Raw genomic sequence first — 25,997 nt, 5'->3', positions numbered from 1 at the left:
TGGTTCAGCATACGAAAATCTTTCAATGTAATCCACCATATAAACAAACTAAAAAAAAAATTGTCATCTCATTAGATGCTGAAAAAGTCTTCAATAAAATACAACATTCCTTCATGATAAAGGTCTTGGAGAAAGCAGGGATACAAGGATTATACCTAAACATTATAATGGCAATACACAGCAAGTCAACAGCCAACATCAAACTAAATGGAGAGAAACTCAAAACGATCCCACTGAAATCAGGAACAAGACAAGGTTGTCCACTCTCTCCATATCTATTCAGTATAGTACTTGAGGTTCTAGCTAGAGCAATACAATAACGAAAAGAGGTCAAGGGGATACAAGTCTTAAAAGAAGGAGTCAAACTCTCACTATTTGCTGAGGATATGATAGTTTACATAAGTGACCCCAAATATTATACCAAGGAACTCCTACAACCCATACAGACCTTCAGTAAGGTATAAGATTAACTAAAAAACATTCAATAGCCCTCCTTTATACAGATGAGCAATGGGCTGAGAAAGAAATCAGAGAAACATCACCCTTAACGATAGCCACAAATAACATAAAATATCTTGGAGTAACTCTAACCAAACAAGTGGAAGATCTATATGACAAGAACTTTAAATCTCTGAAGAAAGAAGTTGAAGAAGACACCATAAAATGGAAAGATCTCTCATGCTCTTGTGTAGGTAGAATTATTATAATAAAAACGACAATCTTACCAAAGGCGATCTACAGATTCAATGCAATGCCCAGCAAAATTCTTCACAGACCTCAAAAGAATGGTACTCAACTTCATATGGAAAACAAAAAACCCAGGATAGTCAAAACAATTCTGTACAATAAAGGAATCTCTGGAACAATCACAATCCCTGACTTCAAACTCTACTACAGAGCTACAGTACGGAAAACAGCCTGGTATTGACATAAAAACAGAGAGGAGGACCAATGGAACCGAATCAAAGACCCAGATATCAATCCACACACCTACAAACGCCTGATTTTTGACAAAGAAGCACAAAACATAAAATGGAAAAAAGAAAAAATGTTCAACAAAAGTTGCTGGCATAACTGGATATCAACACGTAGAAGAATGAAAACTGATCTGTATCTATGGTCATGCACAAAACTCAAGTCCAAGTGAATCAAAGACCTCAACATAAAACCAACCACACTGAACCTCATAGAAGGGAAAGTGAGAAGTATGCTTGACCACATTGGCACAGGCAACCACTTCCTAAACATAACCCCAGTAGTGTAGACACTAAGAGAAACAATTAATAAATAGGAACTCCTGAAACTGAAGGAAAAGCTTCTGTAAAGCAAAAGACATAGTCAACAAGACAAAATTGCAGCCTACAGAATAGTAAAAGATCTTCACTAATCCCACATTGGACCGGGGGTTGATCTCCAAGATATACAAAGAACTCAAGAAATTGGTCATGAAAAGAACAAATAATCCAATAAAAAAATAGGGTACAGACCTAAACAGAGAACTCTCAACAGACGAATCTAAAGTGGCTGAAAGACACTTAAGGAAGTGCTCAATATCCTTAGCCATCAGAGAAATGCAAAACAAAACAACTCTGAGATTCCATCTTACACCTGGTAAGAATGACCAAGACAAAAACACTGATGACAACTTATGCTGGAGAGGATGTGGGGTAAAGGGAACACTCCTGCATTGCTGGTGGGAGTGCAAGCTGGTACAGCCCCTTTGGATGTCAGTGTGGTGATTTCTCAGAAAATTAGGAAACAACCTATCTCAAGACCCAGCAATTGGTATATATCCAATTGGGTATATATCCAAAGGATGTGCAATCATACCATAAAGGATATGTGTTTGTCAGCTATGTTCATAGCAGCTTTATTTATAATAGCCAGAACCTAGAAACAACTTAAATTCCCCTCTACCAAAGAATGGGTAAGGAAAATGTGGTACATTTACACAATAGAGCATTACACAGCAGAAAAAAAATGACATCTTGAAATTTGCTGGCAAATGGATGGATCTAGAAGACATCATATTGAGTGAGGTAACCCAGATCCATAAAGACAAATATAATAGGTACTCATCAGTGTCTTTTAGACATAAAGCAAAGATAAACCAACCTTCAATTCACAACCCCAAAGAACCTAGATAACAAAGAGGACCCTAAGAGAGACATACATGGGTCTAATCTACATGGGAAGTAGAAAAAGACAAGATCTCCTGAGAAAATTAGGAGCATGGGGATCATGTGAGGGGGTAGATGGGGAGGGTGGAAGAAGGGAGGGAAATGGAGAAAAATATATAGCTCAATAAAAGCAACAAAAAATGTAAAAATGAATTCTAAATGTTTCAATAAAACTAAGAAATATTCAGTTTAAAAAGAAAAGAGAGATTCAAGGGCTGGCAATGTAGCTGAAGTTGGTAGAATGCACATAGCATGCACAAATCCCTGAGTTCAATTCCCCAATATCATGTAAAACTGGGTGTGTGGTGGCACACATCTATAACCCCAATACTCAAAAGCTAGAGGTAAGGTGATCACCAACCACAGTTCAAGGCCAGCCTGATCTACATAGCAAGTTCCAGACCAACCAGGGCTACACATAAAGACCCTGTCTCAAACAAATAAAACCAGTTAGGTGTTCTGATGCTGGAGAGATGTTATAGGCTGGGGACCTGCTGAGACCTTTTCCACATAATCATAGGCTCTCCAGAGACCCAAAATAAGAGTGACTTGCCTCTCCCTGTCCCTCCATGCTATTTAAGGTATTTCTGTCTACATGTTTTCAAATAATTTCATGAACTTCAGCATGTCCTATATCAGCTCTCTGCTGGCACACCTGTAAATTGGGCATGAATATATCTACTGCCAGGGCAATGGAAGCCATGAAATTAAAGGGGATAACATATAGCCTTCCATTGCAATGTCATGCAGTGTGCCTTTTAGAGTCATCATAGATCTCTCCCGGCCTATGGGTCTGGCCACTCAGGCCAAGTGGTGGCGGCGGAGGGGGGGAGCCCTCTCACTGACTCCTTTGTATCCTGGCTCCATCAAACTAGGTGGGCAGACTTGCAGCCGCCACTCAGGCTCAGTCCAGGCTGCCTACTTCTGCAAGGTATTATGCTAATACCTTAGACTGCAGGTTCTTAAAAACCAGATGTGCCATTCACGGCTCTGAAGGCTGAGAGGTCAAGGATCCAAGTACTGGTTAGGCCTGTGTCTGGGAAGAGCTCCCTCTATATGTTCAGACAACAGGGTTACATATTCCATGTTAGAAGGTGGGAGGGATGAATTATATTTCCTTACTTGGAGGGAGGGTCAGACCTTACTTCCTGATAAGGGACAGTCTCTAAGGAGGAGTAGCCTCATAGCCCACTGCCAAAAGCTATGCCTCATGGTCCCATCAACTTGGTCTCTAAGGGAAGTACATCCTTTCAGCCACCACTCTGGACTGAGACAGCCCCCACTTCTCAGACAGTCACTAGCAGAACTCTGCTCCCAGGAGCCCACCCTGCAGGGAGGTGCCAGGCACAAGTCCAGGGCTATAGGCCTGCTGCTCACATCTAAGGCACAGCTGGGTACAACAAGGCCACAGACAGTGCCCCGCTCCCTTGGGCCTTGAGGCCTTGTCTCTCCACCAGGAGTCCATAGATGCATCTGAATTGGGGTACAGGGGGCGGAGGGAGAAAAATACCACTCTGACACGTCAAAATGAATAAATGTTTAATTAAATATCCACAGGACGTAACATTAGTCAACTAGTCAATTGCATTTCAACTCAACGCTTCTGTAGCTCTACATAAATTTTATTTAATGAGGCAAGTGGGTGCCTTTTTAATATGTTTGATATGGTGAGGTATGGAAATGCCAAGCAGGGCCTAGGCACAGGTCTTAAAATAGCTGTGCCATTCAAAAAGCAAGAGGTTTGCAGAAATCTCTCCGTCATGTGTCCATTCACCGGCCAGGCACTCATGAGTCTATCTGCCTGTGGAGAGGCCGCAGATTCTGGGAGGGACAGTACAGCCACCCCGCCTTAGCCCTTATCTTTCCTGACCCTGCTCTGGACTTGATTTCTCTTCCATCTTCCCCAAGACAGGGTTCCGTTTTGCTCTCATGGAGGAAACTGAGGCCCAGGGAGGTTAGCTCAGGCCTGAGGTTTGCCAATGGCAGCTAGGGAATCAGCACCACTCTCCTAGAAGCAGGGGGGGAAAAAGAGTCCCCAGGGGACCTTTTCCCAGCTCCCCATGAATATTCAAGCAGCTGACCTGGCTCCCCTTTGCAGTCCAGGAAGAAGTCCATTACCATTCACCAGCATCCACTGCATTTTTAATTAAGAGAACGCAGTTCTTCTAATTTTAATGCCACTCTCCTACTACCTGCCTTCATTTATAGAAGGGTTGTTCCGCCTCTGGAGCAGGATGCAGTGCTTTCAAGCCTGTTGCTTGGGATGACTCATCTTTTATGGGGCTGTTTTATATCCTGGGTGACAGAAACTGCTTACTGTGGGGTCCCCCACTGAGCCCCTCCTGGAGCTCCTGGCCCTGCTGGAAGCTGCAGGCTCTGTTCCTGGTAAGCGAAACCTTTAGAAGGACATCTAGCTGCATCCCCAGCTGCCTGGCTCTGCCTGGCTCTGCCTGGCTCTGCCTGGCTCTGCCTGGCTCTGCCTGGCTCTGCCTGGCTCTGCCTGGCTCTGCCTGGCTCTGCCTGGCTCTGCCTGGCTCTGCCTGGCTCTGCCTGGCTCTGCCTGGCTCTGCCTGGCTCTGCCTGGCTCTGCCTGGCTCTGCCTGGCTCTGCCTGGCTCTGCCTGGCTCTGCCTGGCTCTGCCTGGCTCTGCCTGGCTCTGCCTGGCTCTGCCTGGCTCTGCCTGGCTCTGCCTGGCTCTGCCTGGCTCTGCCTGGCTCTGCCTGGCTCTGCCTGGCTCTGCCTGGCTCTGCCTGGCTCTGCCTGGCTCTGCCTGGCTCTGCCTGGCTCTGCCTGGCTCTGCCTGGCTCTGCCTGGCTCTGCCTGGCTCTGCCTGGCTCTGCCTGGCTCTGCCTGGCTCTGCCTGGCTCTGCCTGGCTCTGCCTGGCTCTGCCTGGCTCTGCCTGGCTCTGCCTGGCTCTGCCTGGCTCTGCCTGGCTCTGCCTGGCTCTGCCTGCTGCTGATTCAGCCATGTCTCTCCCCTCCTCCTTCCAGCCTAGAGTTGTCAGATGAAATACAGTGTGCCCAACTAAATGGGAATGTCAAATAAACAACAAATGATTTCTTTTTAAACACACGAGTGTCTCAGAAGCATGGAATATACTTGTACTTTTTTTAAAAAAAAATTGCTTGGTTTTCCATCTATAATTTCAGTGTAACTGGATCCCCTGTTTTTATTTCCTCAACCTGGCTACCCTCCTCTAGCCACACTGCCCCCTGCTGGTCCATAACTTAACCACCTCAGGACCTTTGAACAGGATGTATGTTTCTTGTGGTACTGAGTGTACCCTCTCAAACAGTCTTTCTGCTATGTCTTTTCTGCACCTCACCTCCACTAACATGTCAGCTCTGGGGTAGAAGTTGAGTTTGTGAGTCTACCTAGCATTATTTGAGGTACTTAGCAGGTATTCAGCACACATGAGTGATGATTAATATTTAATAGGAGATGTACCCTTTTTCCCACTCTGCACTCAAGGAAAACGGGGCTTAGACACAGGCGAGTGGCTGGCCCATGTTCTCTGTGTGACCCTTCAAACAGCCCCCACACATTTGAGCAACTGTTCTCTGACATGGGGTACTGGCTCAGGCAAGCAGAGTAGGGGAGATATTTAACGGAAGGAAGTCCAGAGGAAAATGAAGGCGGTAGGGAAGAAACAGGGTTCCATCCATGGCCCTGGCACGGAGACAATCCACGGATGGCCCTGAATGTCACTTTTCTATCATTTAATGATTGCAGGTATGTTTCAATACAAAACAGAAAAAAAATACGTGACAAGTCACAAAATGTGTGGTTTCATGGATGCTTTTTCTTATGAAAAGGCCATGTTCAAAATAAGCTAACTGAGAGGAAAAATAATCCAAAGAACACAAATGTCCACGAAGCTGTGGAGGCAGAGAAAGCTTGACATCAGTGCTAACTTATTTTGGCTGATGGTCTCAGAGGGATCAGTCCACGGTCACTCAGACCTGCTGTTTCCGGTCTATGGTGACACATCACATTATGGTGGTAGTGATGGCAGAGAAGGTCTGTTTGTTCCATGGTAACTGGAAAGCAAAGCAAGAAAGGTGCTGGAGTCACATTATTTGCCATCAAGAGCAACCCCAATGTCCCGATTTCTTCCTTCGAGACCCTACCTTCTGAAGGTTTTTGTACCTTCACGGTACTAAGATTGGTGACCACGTTTTTAGCCCATATGCCTCCAGGGAACACTTAAGATTCAAAACTGAAGTCATTATTCTTTCTAGAATATTCTCTACATATCTGACACTCTCCTGTGAATTGACTCATATAGTGCTCAAATCCATGCATGTGATGGAGGCACTATTACTTAGATGAGGAAACAGGTATAAGGAGTCAGACAACTAACTTGCTCACAGTCACATAGCTTGTGAGAAGTGGAGCTAGGATCTGAACTTACAGACAGGAAGTAGCAGCCTGGCCCAGCATTCTTCTTACCTCTTTCTACTGTTTCTAAAAGGCCAGCAGAAGGCCTGGCCTATTTAATCACTCAGCTCCAGAACTCTCTTGGCCTTAGCCCTTCCTGCCACCACCCCAACCTAGGAACTGGCTTTGTCCTTTTTTCTGGAGAACTCCTAAGATAGCCCCTCCTATCCTTAGATAGGCCTGAGTTTTCTCAAGCCTGAGCTGAGTCTGGTCTGTATTTTCCCTGAGACTTCCTAGGTCCTTCCCAGGGAGCACCTTCTTCACCTACTCCCTGCCCCCATACACAGGGAAGCTCATTGCTTTCCACCATCTCAGTTTTCCAAGGAGCCTTGGTTCCCTCTAGGCTATACCTGGCTAACCCGAATCATTACTGTGCTGTAGACGAGCAGAGTCATGTGGCTGACTCAGGAAGGAGGGCCTTGCAAGGCCTTGAGGTAGGAACCACATAGAGGAGACCCTGTGCCCCGTCTGAAAGGTTGCCGGTGAGAAACAAGCAGAGAAGTGGAAACCGCCTTTGTGGGGCTAGGTGCTCGTGAACAGGGAATTGCTTGAGCTGCACCTGTGCCCTGCAATGGGTCTCTGCTGACACCTCAGCTTCACTGCCTGTGTTTTCCCTCACTCTGTGGTCAAGCACAGTGGTCAAACTCCCTCCAGCCAGGAAGCCCTGACCAAGCTCTTCCTACTGTCTATGGCTCCCTCCCCTCCCCTCTGTCTCTGCTTAATACCAGCCTGTCAGTCAAATCCAAGACTGGTCATTGCTTCTCTGGAGAGCTCTCCCTGAACAGGCAGGCCCCTAAACACATGATCTGGGAGCACAGCCTATTTGCAGGATCTTAGTAATGCTATGAGCCTTGATTTATCTTTCTCTCCACTTAGACTGTTGGCATTCTTAAGGTAGGAATAGATCATTTGCACTCTAGTGCAAACCGAGAGCCAAACAGAAACGCACATAGTAGGTATTAAATAAACATAAAGAATGGCTGAGGGATAAAGACACACACTATTGACACAGCAAATGTCCATGGGATATTAGCATGAAGAACATAGGCTACACTATTTCCAGAGCCAGCTGACATTTTTGTGTGAAGTGTATTGCTCTCTGTGAAGATATATATATATATATATATATATATATATATATATATATATATATATATAATCTTCACACAGGAAAAAAACCTTGGAAGAACAAATGTAAATTAGTACAGCCATTATGGAAAACAGTGTGGAAGTTCCTCAAAAATTAAAAATAGAAGCACCACATGACCCAGCAATCCTACTCCTGGGTATTCATCCAAGGACATGAAGCCAGCATGTGGCAGAGCCACCTGAATGCCAGGAGCATGGAAGCCCTGGTCACAACAGTCAAGATGTGGAGGTAATTTACACACTGACCAGCAAATGCACAGAAAAAGAAAATGTGGCCTATTTGTGCAGTGGAGTACAATTCCGCCATTAAAAAAAAAAAGGAAAAAAAAGAGAGAGGAATTCTGACAACATGGAAGAAGCTAGAGATCATGTGTTAAGTGAAATGAGCCAAGCACAGGCCAGGTACTAGGTGAACCATCTCACATATGGAATCTAGGAAGGATCAAGATATTGAGAGTAGAGGGGTCACCAGAGGGGGTAAGGGAAATGCTGTTGAGTAGGAATAAGATACAACCCAGTATGGTGGTTCACATCTGTAATTCTAGCATGTGAAATTCAAGGTCAGCTTGAGCTACATAGTGAGATCTGGGCTAGGCAGACTACAAGTAACCCTGTATCGATAAGTCTAAACCAAACAAATAGGACCAAGTTACAGTGTGTCAGGAAGAATACTCTACAGTGTTCTCTGCTTGAACAGACCACAGCCGACAGTAACATACTGTAGCCAAAGTAGCCAGAAGAGGGATCTTATATGCTGCCTTCTCACAGAAGTGATGGACGCTGAAAGTGACAGGTGTTGTAACTGCCATGATCTGCCCACTATTCAATGTATACATGTCATGAAATATCACACCCCATGAAGTTGTACAAGTAATATATCAACTAAAAATTCAACCACGCCAAGCAATGGAGTAGCCTGTGTCAGAGGTGCTGGGCACTCGGTTTTCTCCTTGTTTATGTTTTCTATTCCAGGTAGCTCTGACCACTGAGCCATGTGAGCCCATGATCAGAAGACCCCAGGTGGAACAGGGAGGGTACCGGCCCTGCGTGGAGGAGGGAGAAAGGAGACAGTGGAAGTCTCTGCTGCCTCACTTGATGGAGTAACTGGGCCAGTAGAGAAGGGAAGGACGCATAAAGAACAAGGCCTAGAGAAAGCCCCAGGCCACCATTGGAGGTGCGGTTGGAGGGAGAGTGTGTCAAGATGAGAACAATGGAAGGAAGGGTTGGGAGAGCCAGGCTGAGGTGCAGACAATAATTCCCTGGTGGGAGCCCCTTCTTTCCCAGCAACCAGAACCCCTGGTGCTGTCTCCTTCATCTCTCTCTGAGTCAGGCTGGGAAGGGACAATGGTTGGTTTTGTCACTCAGACCTCACCAGCAATCCTTCTGACTAAGGCAGTCAGTCAGTTTGGAGTTTGGAGAGGGGGTCAGACACCAGCTTTACTAGGGCTCTGAGGTCTGGACTCTCTGAGGCCACATGACAGCATCCCACTTGAGGGTGGCAGGTTCATTTCCTGAGGGTATGTGACTGCAGAGGTCACTAGGTCCCCTGTTAGAGTCTGAGCACAGAGTTCAGGGCCAAGGTGGAGGGTCTGATATTTCTATGGTGGAGGGAACACCACACCGGAAGCCTGGTCTCTTCCTTTTGCCCAGAGGGCACAGGGGAACCCAGTTAAGGAATACAGGGGCAAGGGCTGCAGATGGCTCAGCGGTCAAGAGCATTTGTCGCTTTGGGAAAGGATCAGGGTTCAATTCCCAGTACTTACATGGCTACTCACAATCATCTCTACTCCAGTTCCAGGGAATCAGAAGCCCTCTCCTAGCCTCCAAGGGAGCAGGCATGAAAGTGGTGCACAGACACACATGCAAACATTTAATACCCATAAAATAACAAAATAAAAATTTAAAAAAGAACAAAAGGGCAAAGGAGACAGCAACACAGATTTCCCCCAGCACAGTCCTGTCTCTCTTCCCAAGACTGACCAACCATGCTGTCCACTGAGGGAGTTCCATTCACACCTCCCCAAGAATAACCTTCCTTGTCTGTCACGAACACTTCACATGCTTGCTGCTCAAATACCGTTCCCTAGAGGCATGATTTAGCAACCTTTTGTTTGCTTTCTAAGAACTCTGGCAAAACTGTATCCCCCACAGCTTCTCTCTGTGGCGTCTGTAATTCTTCTTCCTGTGTTTAGTGGTATGTTTTTATTAATAGGAAATAGAAACTATTAAGCCATTGACAAGAAGAAACACAATGAGGATTAACTGCGATTAGATTATTTTATGACATGACTTGATAAAATAGGTTTTAATTATCACATTAAATAGCCTACTAAGTCTGACATCGTGTGCAATTTTATCAAGTGGGTCTTATCTGCCATGTATTCTGAGAACTGCACCAGCTCCCTCTTGAGCTGCCCTTGTCTGTGGGCGTGTTCGTTCTGGCCCATTCACATTGTCCTGTCACGACTATGCTGGTTACTGATTTACTTCTGTGTGTCTGGTAAGTGGCTCGGGGGACCACTCAAGTAACAAGTCCTGAAGAAGAGTATTGAGGCCTCAGAAACCAGGGGTGGTTGTCCTGGACCCCTGAGGGGAGGAAGGAGGAAAATCCATATTCAACACAGGCTCCTCTGTCAGCACATGGACAGCTGTAATGCACCAGCTTACAAGACGGGCACGGTTGTGTGGGCACATGCCGGTGGTCCAGGTCACCTGACCCACTGTGGGGCTCTGGGGTGAAGCAGGCTGTGAGAATACATGGTAGATCAAAGCAGCTCACCTCGTCGCAAGGGGAGGGCAAGTGGGGGGTGGGGAGTACAGAATCCCAGCAGTCCATTCAGAGCACACTGCCAGAGACCAACTTCCTTGCTCTGGACTCCACTCTCGTAGGTCCTCCCAGCACTGAGTGCCACAGGCTGGCCACTGTTTTTACCACATGGCTCTTGAGGGACATTTAAGATCCAAGAGACCCACACAGAAAGCTAATGCTGGAGGGAAACTAAGGTTGGGGAGGAAAGTACACAAGGACATTACCTGATAACTGGCAGAGACCGGACTGCTACCTGCACCTTGTTGCCTGGCCCACAGCTCTGGGCTCCGCCTCACCTGGCCTTCACTGAGGACGCCAGCGGCAAAGCTCCTGCGCTGGGAAACTGGGGAGCTGGTGGTCTTCAGGTTTTAGTTGCCTGAGTCTTATAATTTGCTTTCAGTGCACACTAAAATGCTCATTTCAGTAAATGACCATGGTCACCTGATGAGGCGACTGCTGAAATCCTCCACAGACTTTTATTTGCTAATTACATACAACATAAACTTAATAAAGTAATAGCCAGTCCCCAAGCCACTGCTGGGCTTTGCCTCCCCTTCTTCCTCACTCTGCAATGGTTTCATGTTAAAAACACAGCTTCCCATCAGTTCCTTGGGGATAACCCCCAGACAGAAAAGCATGGTGTCTATACCCCTGCCTTACATGCCTGTGGCAGCCCTAACACCCAGAAAAATACATAAAATAACACATTTTTTTGGAGACAAACTGCTTCACGAAAATATCAACATGCAAAGTACCAGTCTGCCAGCACCACGGGCTCACTGTGTGCCCCTGTCGAAGACTCCTAGCATCTGGTGTTCAGTGTGAACTTTTTTCCCCTTTTCTTGCTCGGGGTCAAGGATGGACCACAAACCGCTATCAATCAAGAAAAGATGGGGCAGACTGGAGAATGGCTCAGCAGTTAAAGAGTGAGCACTGCTCTTCATGAGACCTTGGATTCTGTTCTAAACATCCTGTCAGGAGGCTCACAACTGCTTGTAGTTCCAGCTCCAGGGATTCTGACCTCTGACCTCCACAGGCACCTGCAGTCTCATGCACCCCCACTCCACACACAATTAAAAATAATAAAAGTAGAAGCTGGAGAATTGGCTTAGTCATTAAAAGCTCTGGTTGCTTTTCCAGAGGAACTGAGTTCAATTCCCAGTTCTCACATGGCAGGTCACAACCATGCCAACTCCAGTTCCAGGGAATCCAATGCCCTTTTCTGGTCTCTGCGGGCACTAGGCACATATGTGGTCCACAGGCATACACGTGCAGGCAAAACACACACATAAAAAAATTAAAAACAGTAAAATGAATTTTAAAAAAAAAATAAATGCTGTTTTGGAAATTTTGGAACAAATTTATTAGTTAATGAGAAAATGAGACAGAAGGCAGATGCTAAATGAGATTTAAGTCATAGTTTCCTGTCTGCTTTTAGGGGAAAAAAACCCAAGAAAGTACCAACACAAAACCAAGCCTAACAAAGTTCAGAAACCCAAGGCTGTGCTACCAGCTAACTCTCTGCAGTGCACAGCGGGCATCAGGTCATCACTGTTCTTTGTGCTCTACTATCAAGTAGGGGTTTTGTTTTGTTTTTTAATGTAAAAGAATTTTGGGGCAGTGGTGGCGCACACCTTCAATCCAGCACTTGGGAGGCAGAGATAGGCGGCTCTCTGTGAGTTCGTGGCCACAGAGCCTGGTCTACAGGGCAAGCTCCAGGACAGGTTCCAAAGTTACAGAGAAACCCTGTTTCAAAAAACAAAAAACAAACAAACAAACAAATTTGCTTATTGGTGGTGTGCACCTTTATCGCCAGCATTCAGGTCTCTGTGTCTCTGTTAGTTTGAGGCCAGCCTCTATAGAATGAGTTCTAGGCTAACCAAGGCTACACACTGAGATCATGTCTCAGTAAAACAATCAAAGCCAAAGGGAATTTTAATGTGGAACTTTACTGAAAAAATTTTTAATTCTTTTATGAGTCATTTTCTTGTGAATTTTGTTCTCTACAGGCCAAGATGTCTCAGTGGCTAAAGGCACTCACCACTAAGACTTAGTGACCTGGGTTGGATCCCCAGGACTCACATAGTGGGAGGACAAAGCCAATGCCATACAAGTTGTCCTCTGACCGCCTCAAATAAATAAATGTAGCAATAGCGAACTGTTCTTATTTTCTTATGAAAATATTGGGTGAGCTGTTTCATAAATTAAAATTTCTTCCCTTCTGGGCACATGGCCTTCCTGACCTAACTACGAACCCTATACCAGGGGCCATGAGCAACCACCTTGTTTTCCCAGGCACTATCTGCAATTGGGCTCATCTGTGATGGGGAGGGAACACCTGAGACCCATATACCCATTCTTTCTTCCCGTCCATGGTAGAACCTTCAAACAGACTCTTGCTATGCTACCTACCATGTATGTTAGTGAAAGCCATGTGAGCAACATGTAATTTCTTTGGGTAGGAAGACCTTCAAACATTCTCTGGAGAGGCTGCCACACAGGGAGGCTAATAGGATGGAGAGAGGGATACAGTCTGCCACCTGCTTCTTGTTGAAGCCTCCTGCAAAAGGCCGCCTTGCTGGTAAAGTGGAAACCACGGTGAGACTGGCCTACACTCCTGTGCCATCTCCAGGTGCCAGGTATATTCTACGACTCAACCTGTGCCCACATTTCAGACTCAAGATGAAGGGTTTCCAGCCAGCTTGTGTGCTGTTTAGGTTTTGTATCAATGTAACACACACAAGTCAGTCACCTGGGAAGAGGAATCCTTGAGAACACGCCTCCATCAGACTGCCTGTAGGCAAAACTGTGGGGCCATTTTCTTGATCGATGATGCAGCCCATGGTGGAGGGAGCAATGTGAGCATGTGGTATGAGGCCGAATAAAGAAGCAGGCTGAGAAAGCCCTGGAACACAAGCCCAGTAAGCATCGTTCTTCCATGGTCTCTCCTCCAGGGTCCTGGCTCAAGTTCCTGCCCTGACATCTCTCCATGATGGACTCTTACCTAGAAACGAAATAAACCTTTTCCTCCTCATGATGGTTTTAGTCATGGTGTTTTATCACAGCAATGGGAAGCAAACTAAGAGCTCAAATCTGTCCAACAGGTGAGCAGGCAGACAAAGAACAAGACTGAGAGGGTTAATGCTCAAACTTAAGAATTCTAGAGAAAAACACCTTTCTGCGATTCTGTATTCTTGGTGCTAAAAGCATCTTCTGGCGCCTTCAGGCAGTGAGAGCTGCTCAGCTGAGAACCCAGTCAAGCTGTGTGGGTCCCTCTGGGTTGTCAGCATGCCCAGTCAGGTTTACTATCACAAAGATCTGGTTGTGTTCCCCCATGTGCTTTGAAAGGCTGCTGGCCCCTGGGGAAGAAGGAGCTTAATGGCCAGCTCTTATCAGGTGCCCAGCCTTTGGGTGGCAGAGAGAAAAAACAGTACCCTCAGGAACAAACCTGACTGGAAGACACTGCACTCTTTCCATTCTGTCTGGGAAGAGTCAGCGGTCAGTTTCCTGATAGCTAGAGGCCCTCAAGATATGATCATTCCACTGTTCTCAGCCATAGGCCAGGAGTGGCTCAGACCTTATCCATGGAGATGGTCAAACAGCCTGCTGGGCCCTGAAAAGAGTGTCTTCGGTCCTCAGGAGACAGGAGAGCTTCTTTCTGTTCTTCTGGACACTGCCATGTCTGGTTATGATGTGTTGTCTGTGCTCTGGGCATCATCTTGTGTTTCAGAGAGGTCTTACCTAAGCGCAACACCAACATCATGTGTGTTGCACCAGGCAAGCACATGTACAGTAAGTACAGCATCTACTTAGAATTTGATAATGCTGACCACATTCTAAATCTCGTGTACAGTGTCCTGGGGAGCTATGAGAACGACACCATTACTCACTCCCATAGAAGAAGAATATGGTAGGGCTAGTACCTGGCTAGGGCTGGGGAGAAGAGCAGCCAGGGTGGCAGAGAGTTGGCCCTTTGAGGAACAGGAGGCAGAGGTGGTCAAGGTCTTTGGAACAGCCCTGGGTGGACAGGATGGGGAAAGGCCATTTTAAGGCCCAAAGTCAGAAATTTAAGATGACGATGAAGGAAGGAAGGAGATGGTAGAGGAACTGATTCCCAAGAGGATGGCAGGATGGGGATGGAAGGGGGCTATGCTGTCCTGCAGATAAGGTCCTGCTGCCGCCTCTGGTCTCTGGGGTAGGAAGGGAGACTCCATAGCCAGAAAGGAAGGAAGGGCACCATTAGAAACTGGTCACCAGTGATAGTAGACACTCAGGCAGAGTCAGCATCCCAAGAACTACCAGACCCTTAAGAAACTACACAGTACTTTATTAAACAAACACAGGGAAGGCTCCATGACAGCTCCAGTGGGAGACTGAGTGGCAGGTTGGGCACAGATTCTCTTTCCCCAGCTCCAGAAAAGTTCATCGTGTGGCCCAGCCTCAAAGGATGCAGGATCGCACATGACCTTTCAAGGCCAACTGAACTCTTGGAGATGTGGTGCCCATATCCATCCATGTGGAGGCAAGTGTCTGGCTCTCTCTGACAGTGCCACAGCAGCTGGACCTGAGCAGAGTGGCCATGTCCCTGAGTTTAGACATGTTTTCCCATGGTATCCTCTTCTGTCCTGGGCCAGCTAGGGGAGTGCTGGTGGCAGAAAAGAAGGGGAGGAGGGCAGGTGGGTGATGGCTCAGATCTGCTGAGGTACTGTATCGGGTGTCTTCCATGACAGGAGAACAGGTCACACTGGGTCTCTGTGCTGCACAATTTACAGCAGTTTCTCAGAACAAACCCACAGATCAGAAGACCCTGCCAGTGGCTGCAGGGTACGGCCAAGATGCACTGGCTATTCCCAAGTCCCCAGAGAGAACCAGAGGCGCTCCAACATGCCAGGGACCAGAGCTCTCTTGCCACAAATCGAGACCGAAGCCCTCACAGAGGTCTGAAGTGAGGGCCACTCTGCTGAAGCTCAGCAATTCTCACAGTTAAGAAGGCTCAGATAGAACAGGGCTCTGGGCATAGTCCAGGGGACACCCTAGGGATACCCACACCTGCTTTCCCCCATATTTCCTAGCAGCAGTAGGACAAGGAGAAGAGTAAGTTTTCATGAAGCAAAAACCCTAAACAAACAAAACAACCCCCCACACACAACAGGGCTGCCACATGCGTGTATGAACATGTCTGCCTGCTTGTGTGTGAGAGTGACAGCGGAGAAGCGCTTGCCTAGCAGGCATGAGACCATGGGTTCCATGCCCAGCACCATACAAACCCAAGGAGTAATGAGAATACCCTTTCCCTGAGATTGCTACAGTGACATCATCTATAGACAATGTAGAAACAGCTTCCAGTTACTGAAAGCCATGTGCACAGAGTGGGCTCCCGTGAGCAGGACAAATGCCGGACTAAGCAGCACCCCAAATCCTGCAAGCCACATGGGAAGGAGGGAGCCAGGAAGCCCCAGCTCTCAAGACTGGGAAGGAGATTTAAAAGCAAACAAAGTAAAAACCCTTGCTTATGTGATTCAGGCAGTGGCTCCACAGCCAGGGCAGTGAGGATGGCCCAGGGCCCAGTGTGAACATGTCGGTGACCCTTCCATTGTGGTATCAGTTTAGCTGTGCAGCAACAACAGTCCGGAATACTGGCTAGTGAGAGGCATAGGCTGGGCTCCAGAGCCCCGAGGGAGGACTGGCTTTGCGACCAGGAGGCAATGTGTTGAAAGTGGCAGGCGATGAGGCAAGATCTAGGGAGAAAAGGAGAAGTGAGCTTGGAGGAGTAAGAGCCAATATTCCCACCACACTAGTCAGACAAAATAAAGACTGAAGTACTTGCAGCATGCCAGGGGCTTGTACTTGGGACAGCTGACCCATCGGACAGTAGAGAGAAACTGACAGGGGTAGGGGAGACATAGAAACAATACTGCTCAACCTGAGTTGAGAAGACCGTACCCAGCAGTCTTCTGTTTCCTGATTCCCACTTGAGGAAGTCTGACTCCAGTGAGGAATCTACGTGCTCGAGTGGGCCAATCCTGTGGGGGCTGTGGATGAGTTTTATAGGGGTGCGTGGGGTTTTTGAAAGTGGATAAAAATTATCCTTGGAACCAAGACTTAAACTCCATATATTTACTCAGCCTGGAGCATGACCCTGCCTTCCTGAGCTCAGAGTCTAGATGGGTCTCAGGATGCAGTGTTACCTCTCTAAGAGAATTGGAGGACCAGACTCTTGGGCACAATGCTGTAGTAACAAGGACCTGGAGGCAAGGGGAGGGTCCTTTGGGGGACAGTACGAAGACCCCACAGTGACTCCAAGGAATACTGGGAGAAAGGGTCAGAAAGGGCGAGAGATTGCAGCAGAACAGCTGTGTGGCAAGTCAGAGTCAGGACAGCCACTAACCAGCATGCTGGGACACTCAGGAGTCCTGTCTTAAAGACCAAGGCAGCAGCAAGAGGCTCTGATTCTGGGGCATGTTGGGAATTTTGTCTCCCAAGGTCAGGGCTCTTGGCCATAAAATTGTCCCCTGTCCAAAATCCTGTAACACTGAGATGAGCAGACACAGGCATCAGACTACAAAATGGGAATCAGGAGACAAAGGGCTTTTGGGTACAGCTGCATGAATAGGATACTGAACAGCTCCAGAAGACTCGTGGAGAGGCGCCCCAGGAGTTGCACAGGGTGACCAAGACCTTAGGCCACCAGAATCAAAGACTACTGAAAAGGGTGGGTTTAAGCCTTCTGAGTCAGGACTGGTATCTGAGTCCATGCGACACTCTCCTCCCCACCACATCTGTCGCTGGGTCTAGTCACCCCTTGTGCTCTGACAAGGCTGCTGAGACACGGTTCGGGGCCTGGATCCCACCCTCACTCCGGGAGGTGACTCTTTTGTGAAGGCTCTCCAGGCTGTGCCTGTGGCCAGAGTACTCACAGTGGGGGCTGTGCTGAGGGCTGGCACGGGGCGTGAGAGCCAGGGGTGAAGCAAGTTCCCGGGGTGCACACACTGTGTGGTAAGCTGCAAGAGCACAGGCTGGTGAGACTAGCAGGGTGAGAGGGTGCAGGGTATAAAAATGGATATGTGGTTGGCCTCACCTATGATGGTGACCGCTGTCCCTGCCAGCAGGGCAAAGAAGGTGAAGAACATGACTTGGTAGGAGTCCAGGAAATGTGACAGGATGCTGGCTCCATCTGCACCAGGGCAAAGACAGACATGAGACCACGCGGGCCATAGCTGGGTCCCACTAAGTTCCTTTGCTACTTAGATGTGTGTGTGGTCCATGCCACACTGCCTGGGATGAAGGGGGCAAGCCTGTCTTAGATATGAGGACGAGGTGTCCAGACAGAGGCAGCATCTTATTTTGTTCCTTGGGCCATCTGTCCAAACTAAGCTTCCTTCCAAGAAATGTTCTTAGATACCCGCTTGGCACATCAGGTTTTAATGTCTTTTCTGCCAGGGGCTAGGCTGCCCCAAAGCAAGAAAAGCAGTTCTGAAAAATGCTCCGTGGGTTAAGACCACGAGGAATTGTTGGGCCAGAAGCTACAGGGTAGGAACCCCTGACTCCTTGCCAAGAGCCCCGTGTGGGAGTAGGCGGCACTTCTTCTCCAAAGCCACCTACCTCTGTGGAGTGGCCTGGGTCCCAGATCCCTGACAACTATGTGTCAGTGTTACATTCTACTTGTCCCCAAGTACGCTCAGGAGGAGACCACCCTGACACCAGACTACAGGGTCCTCCCCTGGATACTGGCCCCTTTGATCTATACCATGTCCCAAAGGGTAGCGAGCTCTACCCTCTGCACGCCCTCAGGTGGCCAAAGTGCAGGATCTAAACCTCAATGACTATGGGACAAGTCTTGTACTCATCTGGGTAAGAAGTGAGTAGTTCCTGGCATCAGGAGGACCCTGAGCTAAGTGCCACCCTCATGCTGGACTTCTTGAGGAAGTCGGGCAAGAGTCCCAGTGGTGAATAACATTACTTCTACATAGGTCAACACATGATTGACATAGGAGTGAGATTCTAATCTGCGCCAATTAAGAAGTGATACCTGAAAGATAGCCTGCAACAGTTGAGGACATTGGTTAATGGGTTGTCTGAGGGAAATGGCATCGTCAGCAGAGGAAACAGAAATGCCAATGGCTCAGGTAGGGGGCCTTGTGTTCCAGAAACAGGCAGGAGGCTGCTAGTGTTATAGCAGGCAGCACAGGGGGACGCGAGTCACAAATGAACAGGAGAGACCAAATGGATCTCAGGGACCGCTGGGGAGATGGTGTCATGGTAGATGTCGAGCAAGCACCTTGCTGAGGACTGGGGATATGGAGGTAATGTGTGGTGTCTGTGACAGCAGAAGACTGCCACTCTGAGAGACACTGTGTGTTTGACTCCTCCAACGTTCACACTACAGGTGCCCGCCAACACCCAAGGCCTCTGGCCTGTTTCTCTCTGCCCAGGTCTGGGTTAGTTATGTCTCAGCCATGACTCACAGGGACCAGGCCCATGACGATCCATCACAAAGGCCACAGTGACTGGAATGGTGATGGCCTGGTTAGTGGCAGGGCTGGAGAAGGTCAGGGCAGTGGACAGAGGGCCCTGGCTGCCAGCCGTGGGATCTGAGACACCAACAGTGTAAGTGATGAAGCTGGGCAGTCCAAAAGACTTCTCTTTCACAAAGGCTAGCACAGCTGGGGATCCGGATTTCACCTGGAAAGAAAGCAGTGTTGAGGCTGGACCACAGGTGGGACTGCAGGTGCCCAGCTCATCTCTGGACGTACCCTTCTAACCACACGTGCTAGACTTCACTCCCAGGACCAGGTGGGCTCTGATACCTGGAAGCATGACCCACATTTGGGGTTTGGTAAGGAGGACATGATCAATATTACTGAATTCTAGTTAAGCATAAAAATGCTACACCAACTCAAAGTAGCACCTAACACCAAGTTGCCAAGAAGCAGCATCCGCAGTCAATTAGATTGTATACTTATATACAGTCGCTATATACACAGCAGCTATACACTTCTCCCTCATCTCTTGTGAGTAGTTAACCATGATAAGTCGAGCGAAGAAGGAAACAGGGCCCCTAAACTCCTCCATCTACACATCAGAGCTCTTCCTTGGGGCATTCTGGACTGAAACCTGAGACCAGTCATGCATCAGCCTGAAGGAGGAGGAAGATGATGATGATGAAGCAGCAGCAAGAGCAGCAAGGCACAGAGAGAAGAGGCCCATTCCCACATGGAGCAGGGTATCTATCCATGCTGATTGTAGATCAGTCTGGCCTCGAATGCACAAAGATCCACCTGCCTCTGTCTCCCTACTGCTGGAATTAAAGGTGTGCACCACCACCACCTGGCTCTAACTAGAACTTCTAACCTGACCCTAACACCAACATCTACCCTCCAATTACAACCTCAAACCATAACCCTATCCCTAGCTATGACCTCTGAATCCTAGACCCAGGTCCTACTTCTTAACTCTAAGCTCTAACCTAACTCCAGTATCTAACTCTGACCATAACCACTAACTCTAAAGTCTAAATCTAACTCAAATCACTGACTCTAACCTCTAACACATCTCATCTTCTTTAATCTAACCTTTAACACCAACCCCAGTCTGCAAACATATCTAACATAGTCCTAATTACAAGCCCCAATCCAATCCTAGTCCTAATCCTAACCTTAAACCTTAGCCCTCGCAATAACCCTAGACCCTAAACTCTAGACCTAACACTAAACCTTAACCATTACCCTAAATCCTAGTTTTAAGTCTAAAGCCTAGCTCTAACTCTAAATCCTAACCCTAATCTCAGCCTCTGGCTTCCCTGACCGGGAAGCCCCCACAGCTGCTTACCTCCAAGTTCTCCAGAATCTCCACAGCACCAAAGACCTTGACCTCGGAGCTGGTGTAGTGGTTGCTCAAAAGGATTTCTGCCTGGTTGGCATAGAGCCCTGGACTGAACGGAACCTCAGCTCCCACCTTCTCTAGAGCAGTACGGCTGCTGGGGATGGAGGCAGTGACCGCCAGTGACGTCTTCTTCATGTTCAAGTGCTTCAGTTGCTTATCTGTCAGCCTGTGCATAGTAACCGAGCAGAGGTACTGGCCTGTGGAGAGAAGATGTGTTCCTCTCCTGTGTGCACAGACTCGCCATTCTCTGATAGGGAAACTTCTAGGCATACTTGGGAATCAGCAAGACGTCACCTCCTCCAGGAGGCCTTCTAGGAATGCCCCTTCAGAGATGCTGGGCCAGCCTGGTCACCTGCTCAGTGAACAACAGTCCTCTCACTCTCTCAGAATCCTCTGTTCAAGAGGTTTCCATTGGAATAGTACTCTTGGGGCAGGGATCATTATGGGGCCAGCTCTGTAGCTCAAGCCCCAGCCAGCCTGGCTCAGAAGGAAGGCAAATAATGGAAAACAGACACATGCTCCAACCCTGGACTATGGGTCAAGAGAGAGCTGACTCCAAGTGTAGCAGGAGGCCTTGTGGACATTGGCTGTCTGGGTTCTATCCTGTCCTTAGTACCTGGCCCAGGGCAGATAAGCCAGGTGAAAAAAGCAGGGCCTCAGGCAGCTGAGCTGCACTCCATCAATGACAGCAACTATAGACTGCTGGAAGACTGTTAACCTCTGAGCTCAGTAAGGGCCTTCTCTGTGCTGAGTGAGACAGTGAGTGTGCCCTTGGGACACGTTTGCACTCTCTCGGCCAGCAGCAATCCCTGCCATGCAGTGGGGCCAGGCAGGCTCACGGCCAACAGTGCTGGTCGTCAGCCCATCCACTCTAGTGTCCTGAGCTGTGAAGCAGTTATGTTTCAGCATGCTCGAATACAGCCATGACTATCACCTCTCACCTGCTCTATGTAGGCAGTGGGGGCAGGGCAAGGCACTGTCATGCTCAGACTAAAGAGGAGAGTTTAGAAGGGCCAGTCTCTATCCAAAACTGAGTGGTGGGATTATGGAAAAAGATTCCAGCCTGGGTTTGATGCTGAGCTCTGCCAAAGGCTACTCCCTCTTGGAGCAGCAACAGAGTATGGTATGAGTCTTAGGCTATAACTACGGTGTGGTAACAGTCTTAGGCTGAACTCCCAGCAACCTCTGCCTGTCTGGACATATGGCATCATGAAGCACACTTATGACCAACCATAGACATCCAGCAGACTCACTGCATTTTCAATTCTTTGCAAATTTACCCAGGGTAGCATCAAATCCTGGCTCCACGGTGAAGACATCACGTGCAGGGAAATCAAAGACATCTTGCTTGAATTGGAGCTGACAACTGATGAGGGACTCTGGGTGTAAGGCTTCAATGACTTCTCGCTGGGCAGGGGAACACTCACCTAAAGGCACAGGGTGGGGGGCAATGATCAGGTGAGACGGGCTTGACCAAGCACATGGCCACCACACCCATAACAACTTAAAATGAAACACAGGTTCTGTGGAAGTCGAGCAGGCATGAATGGGACCAGTCCCATATTATTCCCATGCAGCGGGGAGCTCAGGAGTCTGTAAGCTTGGTGAACATAACATGCCTTTTATTAAAGATAAGGATCCTGATCAACAGGCTGGGCTACTCTGAATGCCAGGGCCACTTCAGGGGGAAATTCCAGTATGGGTGTCAAGTCCACACAGAGGGTGAGGTGACAGGCAACCTGCTGCTGTGTGGTCCCGTTACAGTCAGCAAGGAGAGTGGCCATTGGCCAATTGCTTCTGAACACTGAGAGGGCAGAGGCTCTCCATAAACACACACTGTACATAATTTTGGCAACAGCAGAGTATTTTCCCTAAATAAAGGGGGAAAACTGCATTTCCATGAAGTCGTGAGTGTGCCCCATTAATCACAATGAGAATGGTAGAACTTAATTCATCTGTTAAGTGGTTTAAAAAACTCTGTATCGATGTATTTGTTTCTGGCACTTGCTGTCCAGGGCTGTCATAGGCAAGAGTGAGATGGAATGTTCTATGCATGACTTGGGAGAGGTAATTATAAAGTAAAACCAGCCACCAGTCTGCGATGTCATTAGTTTCCACCACCAGCGATGGGTGAACTGCGGCTTGCTCTGCCTCATGCCCTAGGGCTGCAATCACAGCTCTGACTCAGCGCAGGCAGCGCCTTGGAGCTGAGCTCTGAAGGAAGGCGTCTTTACCACTTCAGCTCATGGAGGCCTCGAATCTCTTAAAAGCTGCAAGGAGTGGATGAGCTGGGGATAAATGGTCTCTCTCTGAGGTTAGGGGTGAGTCTGAGTAAGAAAAGTAGAGTTTGGGTTGTGGCTCAGTGTTACAGCATGTATCTGTGGTGTGTTAAGGCCCTGGGTTCAATTCCCATGAAACAATAAAAAACCCAAACAGATGAAACCATCCAAAGGGTACAGATTCTACTCCCCACTCTCCAAACCTGGCAAGGTAAGCCCAAACACCAGAGCCCACTCGTTCTATACCAAGCAGGTTAGAGCTCTTGTCTCCCACGCTGACAGTCACTCTGGAGGCCGTGGCTTCCTGGATACTGGTCTGAGCAGAGTGGAGGCGACGGGCCACAATCTTCTGAGGGGTGCTGACCACTATCTAGGGAAATGAGGCAGTTGTGCTGAGTGTTGATTGTATGCTGGCCTGTGCTGGGTATTTTTCATGACCTCACCTGCAGCTCAGATCACCTCTGCTCCTGATACCCCTTGGGCACATGCTATCCCCTCTGCAGACCTCCCTCCATGGAATATCCCTCTATCTCCCTCTGCAAGGCATGAAGGCCCACACCCCTCTGCAGCTAGAAAGCTGGCCACCCTTTCTGGGTGGGGGCAAGTATACTGGGAACTCTTCTTACGGGCCTTTCCTACAGCATAGGAAAGGGATGGCAGCAGGGAGGGAGGCCTCCCTTAGGTTGCAGCCCACAGCTCCACTGTATACAGGCCTTGGTCCCCTCTGACCTTAACAGCACTTCCAGCTGTGATTGTACTGTCTCCTCCCAGGAATCACTGCTGCCCAAAGGACCAACACAGGTAGGTACCCACCACTGCCCTCCCTGCCCCTGTCTCCCATTTCTGGAAATCTCCTCTCTTCTCTCTTCCTCCTGGCCACGCTGGGTCCTGCTCACACTTTCTCCTCCTCTGTCTGGTCTACTTCTGTTACACTCACACCCATACTCAGACATCTCCCAATGTAACATCCCTGTGCCAGACAACCACCCAGCTGACCCACTCACCAGCTCAGACACCCATCTCAAACCTTCCAGGACACACTTACTATCTACTTCCAGCACCCTCCCCTACTTCTGTTCCCTTCTAGGAGTAAAGAACCATTATCTACCAGGTTACTGGTGATAAACCCAAGGGAGTTACTCCAAGTTCTCCTCCATACCACCCCATCCAGTTCCCCGTCTGGACATCCTGCAGCAACTCCACCACTGTATGTCCTTGATCTGTATCATTCTGATCTAAAGCCAAAGTTCTATGTAGTATGAAGTAAGCTACCACTCTACTCCCTCCACAACCCCAATAGGAACAGCAGCAACTAACATGGGTGGAGCAAACACTTGTGAGACACAAAGTGCCATTTGATTTGCCCACTCCCCATGTTAGTTCATTATGCTAAATCACAGTGTGGTCTCCATCTCTTGGACACAGGGGGAACATGTCCAGTGGCTGATCTTGGATTTGAACATAGACAGACAGTGTTACTTGTGTGTCTAAGCTGTCCTAAAACTCCATAGGCTGCTCCAATTTCAGCCTGTCAAGGAAATGACATTGTAGGCATGTGCCCAGCTGAGACCACTCTTAAACTACTGCACCCAGCTTCCCAGCCTCTTGAGCATTTCCTGATCTGCCCATAAAGCCAAACCTTAAGTTCCTCCCACATGTACCCTATGATCCAGCTCACCTCAGGCTCTGTTCTCAAACCCTACATACCTTGGAGCCTGCTGGCCCCTCTCCTGACCATTCTTAGAGGCCGCTCTTGGAAAGCAGAGCTTTATTAACCAGAGTGCTTCTATCTGCAGCCACTGGCCTGAACCGCAGCAGCACTAAATATGCAAACTATCAGGTTAAACTGCCGGATTCGACAAAGCACACGCTGCCTCTAAAAATGAGACAGGTTTGGAACTCAGCCAGACTAGGCTCATTGATTCATTCTCAGCTGGAAAGAAAGGTTTTCTTTGCTTTCATAAAGACTCAAAGGTGACTTACTGGGGGAAGTTTAACTTTGCTGGTGACACCAAATCACTGGAGGGCCCATCCCATGACCTGACCTTCTTTCAGGGAAATGCCCACCCCTATGGCTGCATGGCTACACTGGGTGCCAGACAAGCGTGGGTGTTGGTGGGTGAGTAGGAGCAATCGATCAGATCTCTCTCCTCGTGCTGGTTTGGACATGAGAGGGATGTTTGGGATGAACGGGGACTGGTTCCCATCTCACACTTAGTGGGTGGTTGATTCTCCTAGATCTTGACAGCTGCAGACAGCTCTGGCAGGAGGCCTGGTTATTTGTTTCTTAAAGAAAAGGGAATCAGAGGTACAGCCAGCCTTTGTACCTGCTGCTTTGGCAGTTTAGATTTCAGTTGTATTCAACCAACAGAAGACCAAAAATATTTAGGGAAAAAGTGCATTTGTACTGAGCAGGGACAGGCTTTTACTAAACAACAGGCTAACAATCACTCACATGACTTAGCATCAGTCAGTTATTTTTAAGTCATCAGAGGTGATTTCACGCATATGGGAAGTGGCAAACACCTGGAACACAGGCACTTGGAAGATTCAGTTCAAGGCCAGCCTGGGCTACACAGTAAGACCATATCTCAAAACAGACACACAAACAAAAGACCACAAAACAAAACAAAATAAAATAAAAATAGACAGGAGGTGTGTAGGTCTTATGCCTTTGTGTAAAGAGACCTGATCATGAGCAGATTCTGGTACCAAGGGGCACAATACTGTGATGTGGTGGGGGTACAATGATGACCAGGATGGTCATCTTCCTGCCTCAGCCTCCCAAGCGCTAGGATTGCAAACACGTGTCTCCACGTCTAATTACAGACACACACCGAGGCTTTTAGTGCCTCCAGCAATGTTGGCCACAATTGCCTCTGCCTGCCCTCAAGTCCTACCTCCTTGAAGGTCTTTAGATGTCCAGCAATCTCATAGTAAACAGTCACAGATCCTGCATCTCGGGCCACAGCCACGCCAGTCTTGGGGTCAATGTAGAGGATGTTATTGGCTGTGGAGCTCCAGGTCCCTGAAATACCTGGGAGAATAAGCCCAGATATATTCATCTTGTTCACATTTGGACACCATAGCCCAAACCCACCTCCCCTGGCCCCTCTGCTTGTGAGGGTCTCCATCTTCATAGAGGAATCCACATAGGCTACTTCTGAAGTGGTCCTCCCACCTTCTTAGTTCTGGTCTCCTGCAGCTCTCCCTTTGCACCTGTTCTCAGGGAGCACTGACTCCCCCCCCCCCACCCA

General features: G+C 48.3%; 1 protein-coding gene across 2 annotated transcripts in view; it reads right to left on the bottom strand.

Moving 5' to 3' along the window:
* Window positions 1-14,885: 14,885 nt before the first annotated feature.
* The window catches only part of LOC125405651 (nuclear pore membrane glycoprotein 210), a 99,363-nt gene continuing 88,251 nt past the window's right edge, over window positions 14,886-25,997 (bottom strand). Inside the window, exons 33-40 of one of the 2 annotated variants that reach the window (XM_087907042.1) lie at window positions 25,641-25,777; window positions 22,987-23,110; window positions 21,742-21,888; window positions 20,408-20,658; window positions 19,045-19,261; window positions 17,658-17,753; window positions 17,497-17,580; window positions 14,886-16,317 (exon numbers count right to left, since the gene is read on the bottom strand). In XM_087907042.1, coding sequence (XP_087763168.1) covers window positions 16,220-16,317; window positions 17,497-17,580; window positions 17,658-17,753; window positions 19,045-19,261; window positions 20,408-20,658; window positions 21,742-21,888; window positions 22,987-23,110; window positions 25,641-25,777 — 1,154 coding nt within the window. In that variant the 3' untranslated portion in view covers window positions 14,886-16,219. The remainder of the gene's footprint in view (window positions 16,318-17,496; window positions 17,581-17,657; window positions 17,754-19,044; window positions 19,262-20,407; window positions 20,659-21,741; window positions 21,889-22,986; window positions 23,111-25,640; window positions 25,778-25,997) is intronic. The other variant, XM_087907043.1, reaches the window with a different exon arrangement.

Source organism: Myodes glareolus, chromosome 6 (genome assembly GCF_982192425.1).
Source record: "Myodes glareolus chromosome 6, mMyoGla1.1, whole genome shotgun sequence".
In the NCBI taxonomy this organism is placed as follows: domain Eukaryota; kingdom Metazoa; phylum Chordata; class Mammalia; order Rodentia; family Cricetidae; genus Myodes; species Myodes glareolus.
Note: the sequence above shows the minus strand (reverse complement) of the source record. Positions and strands in the feature narration are given on the sequence as shown.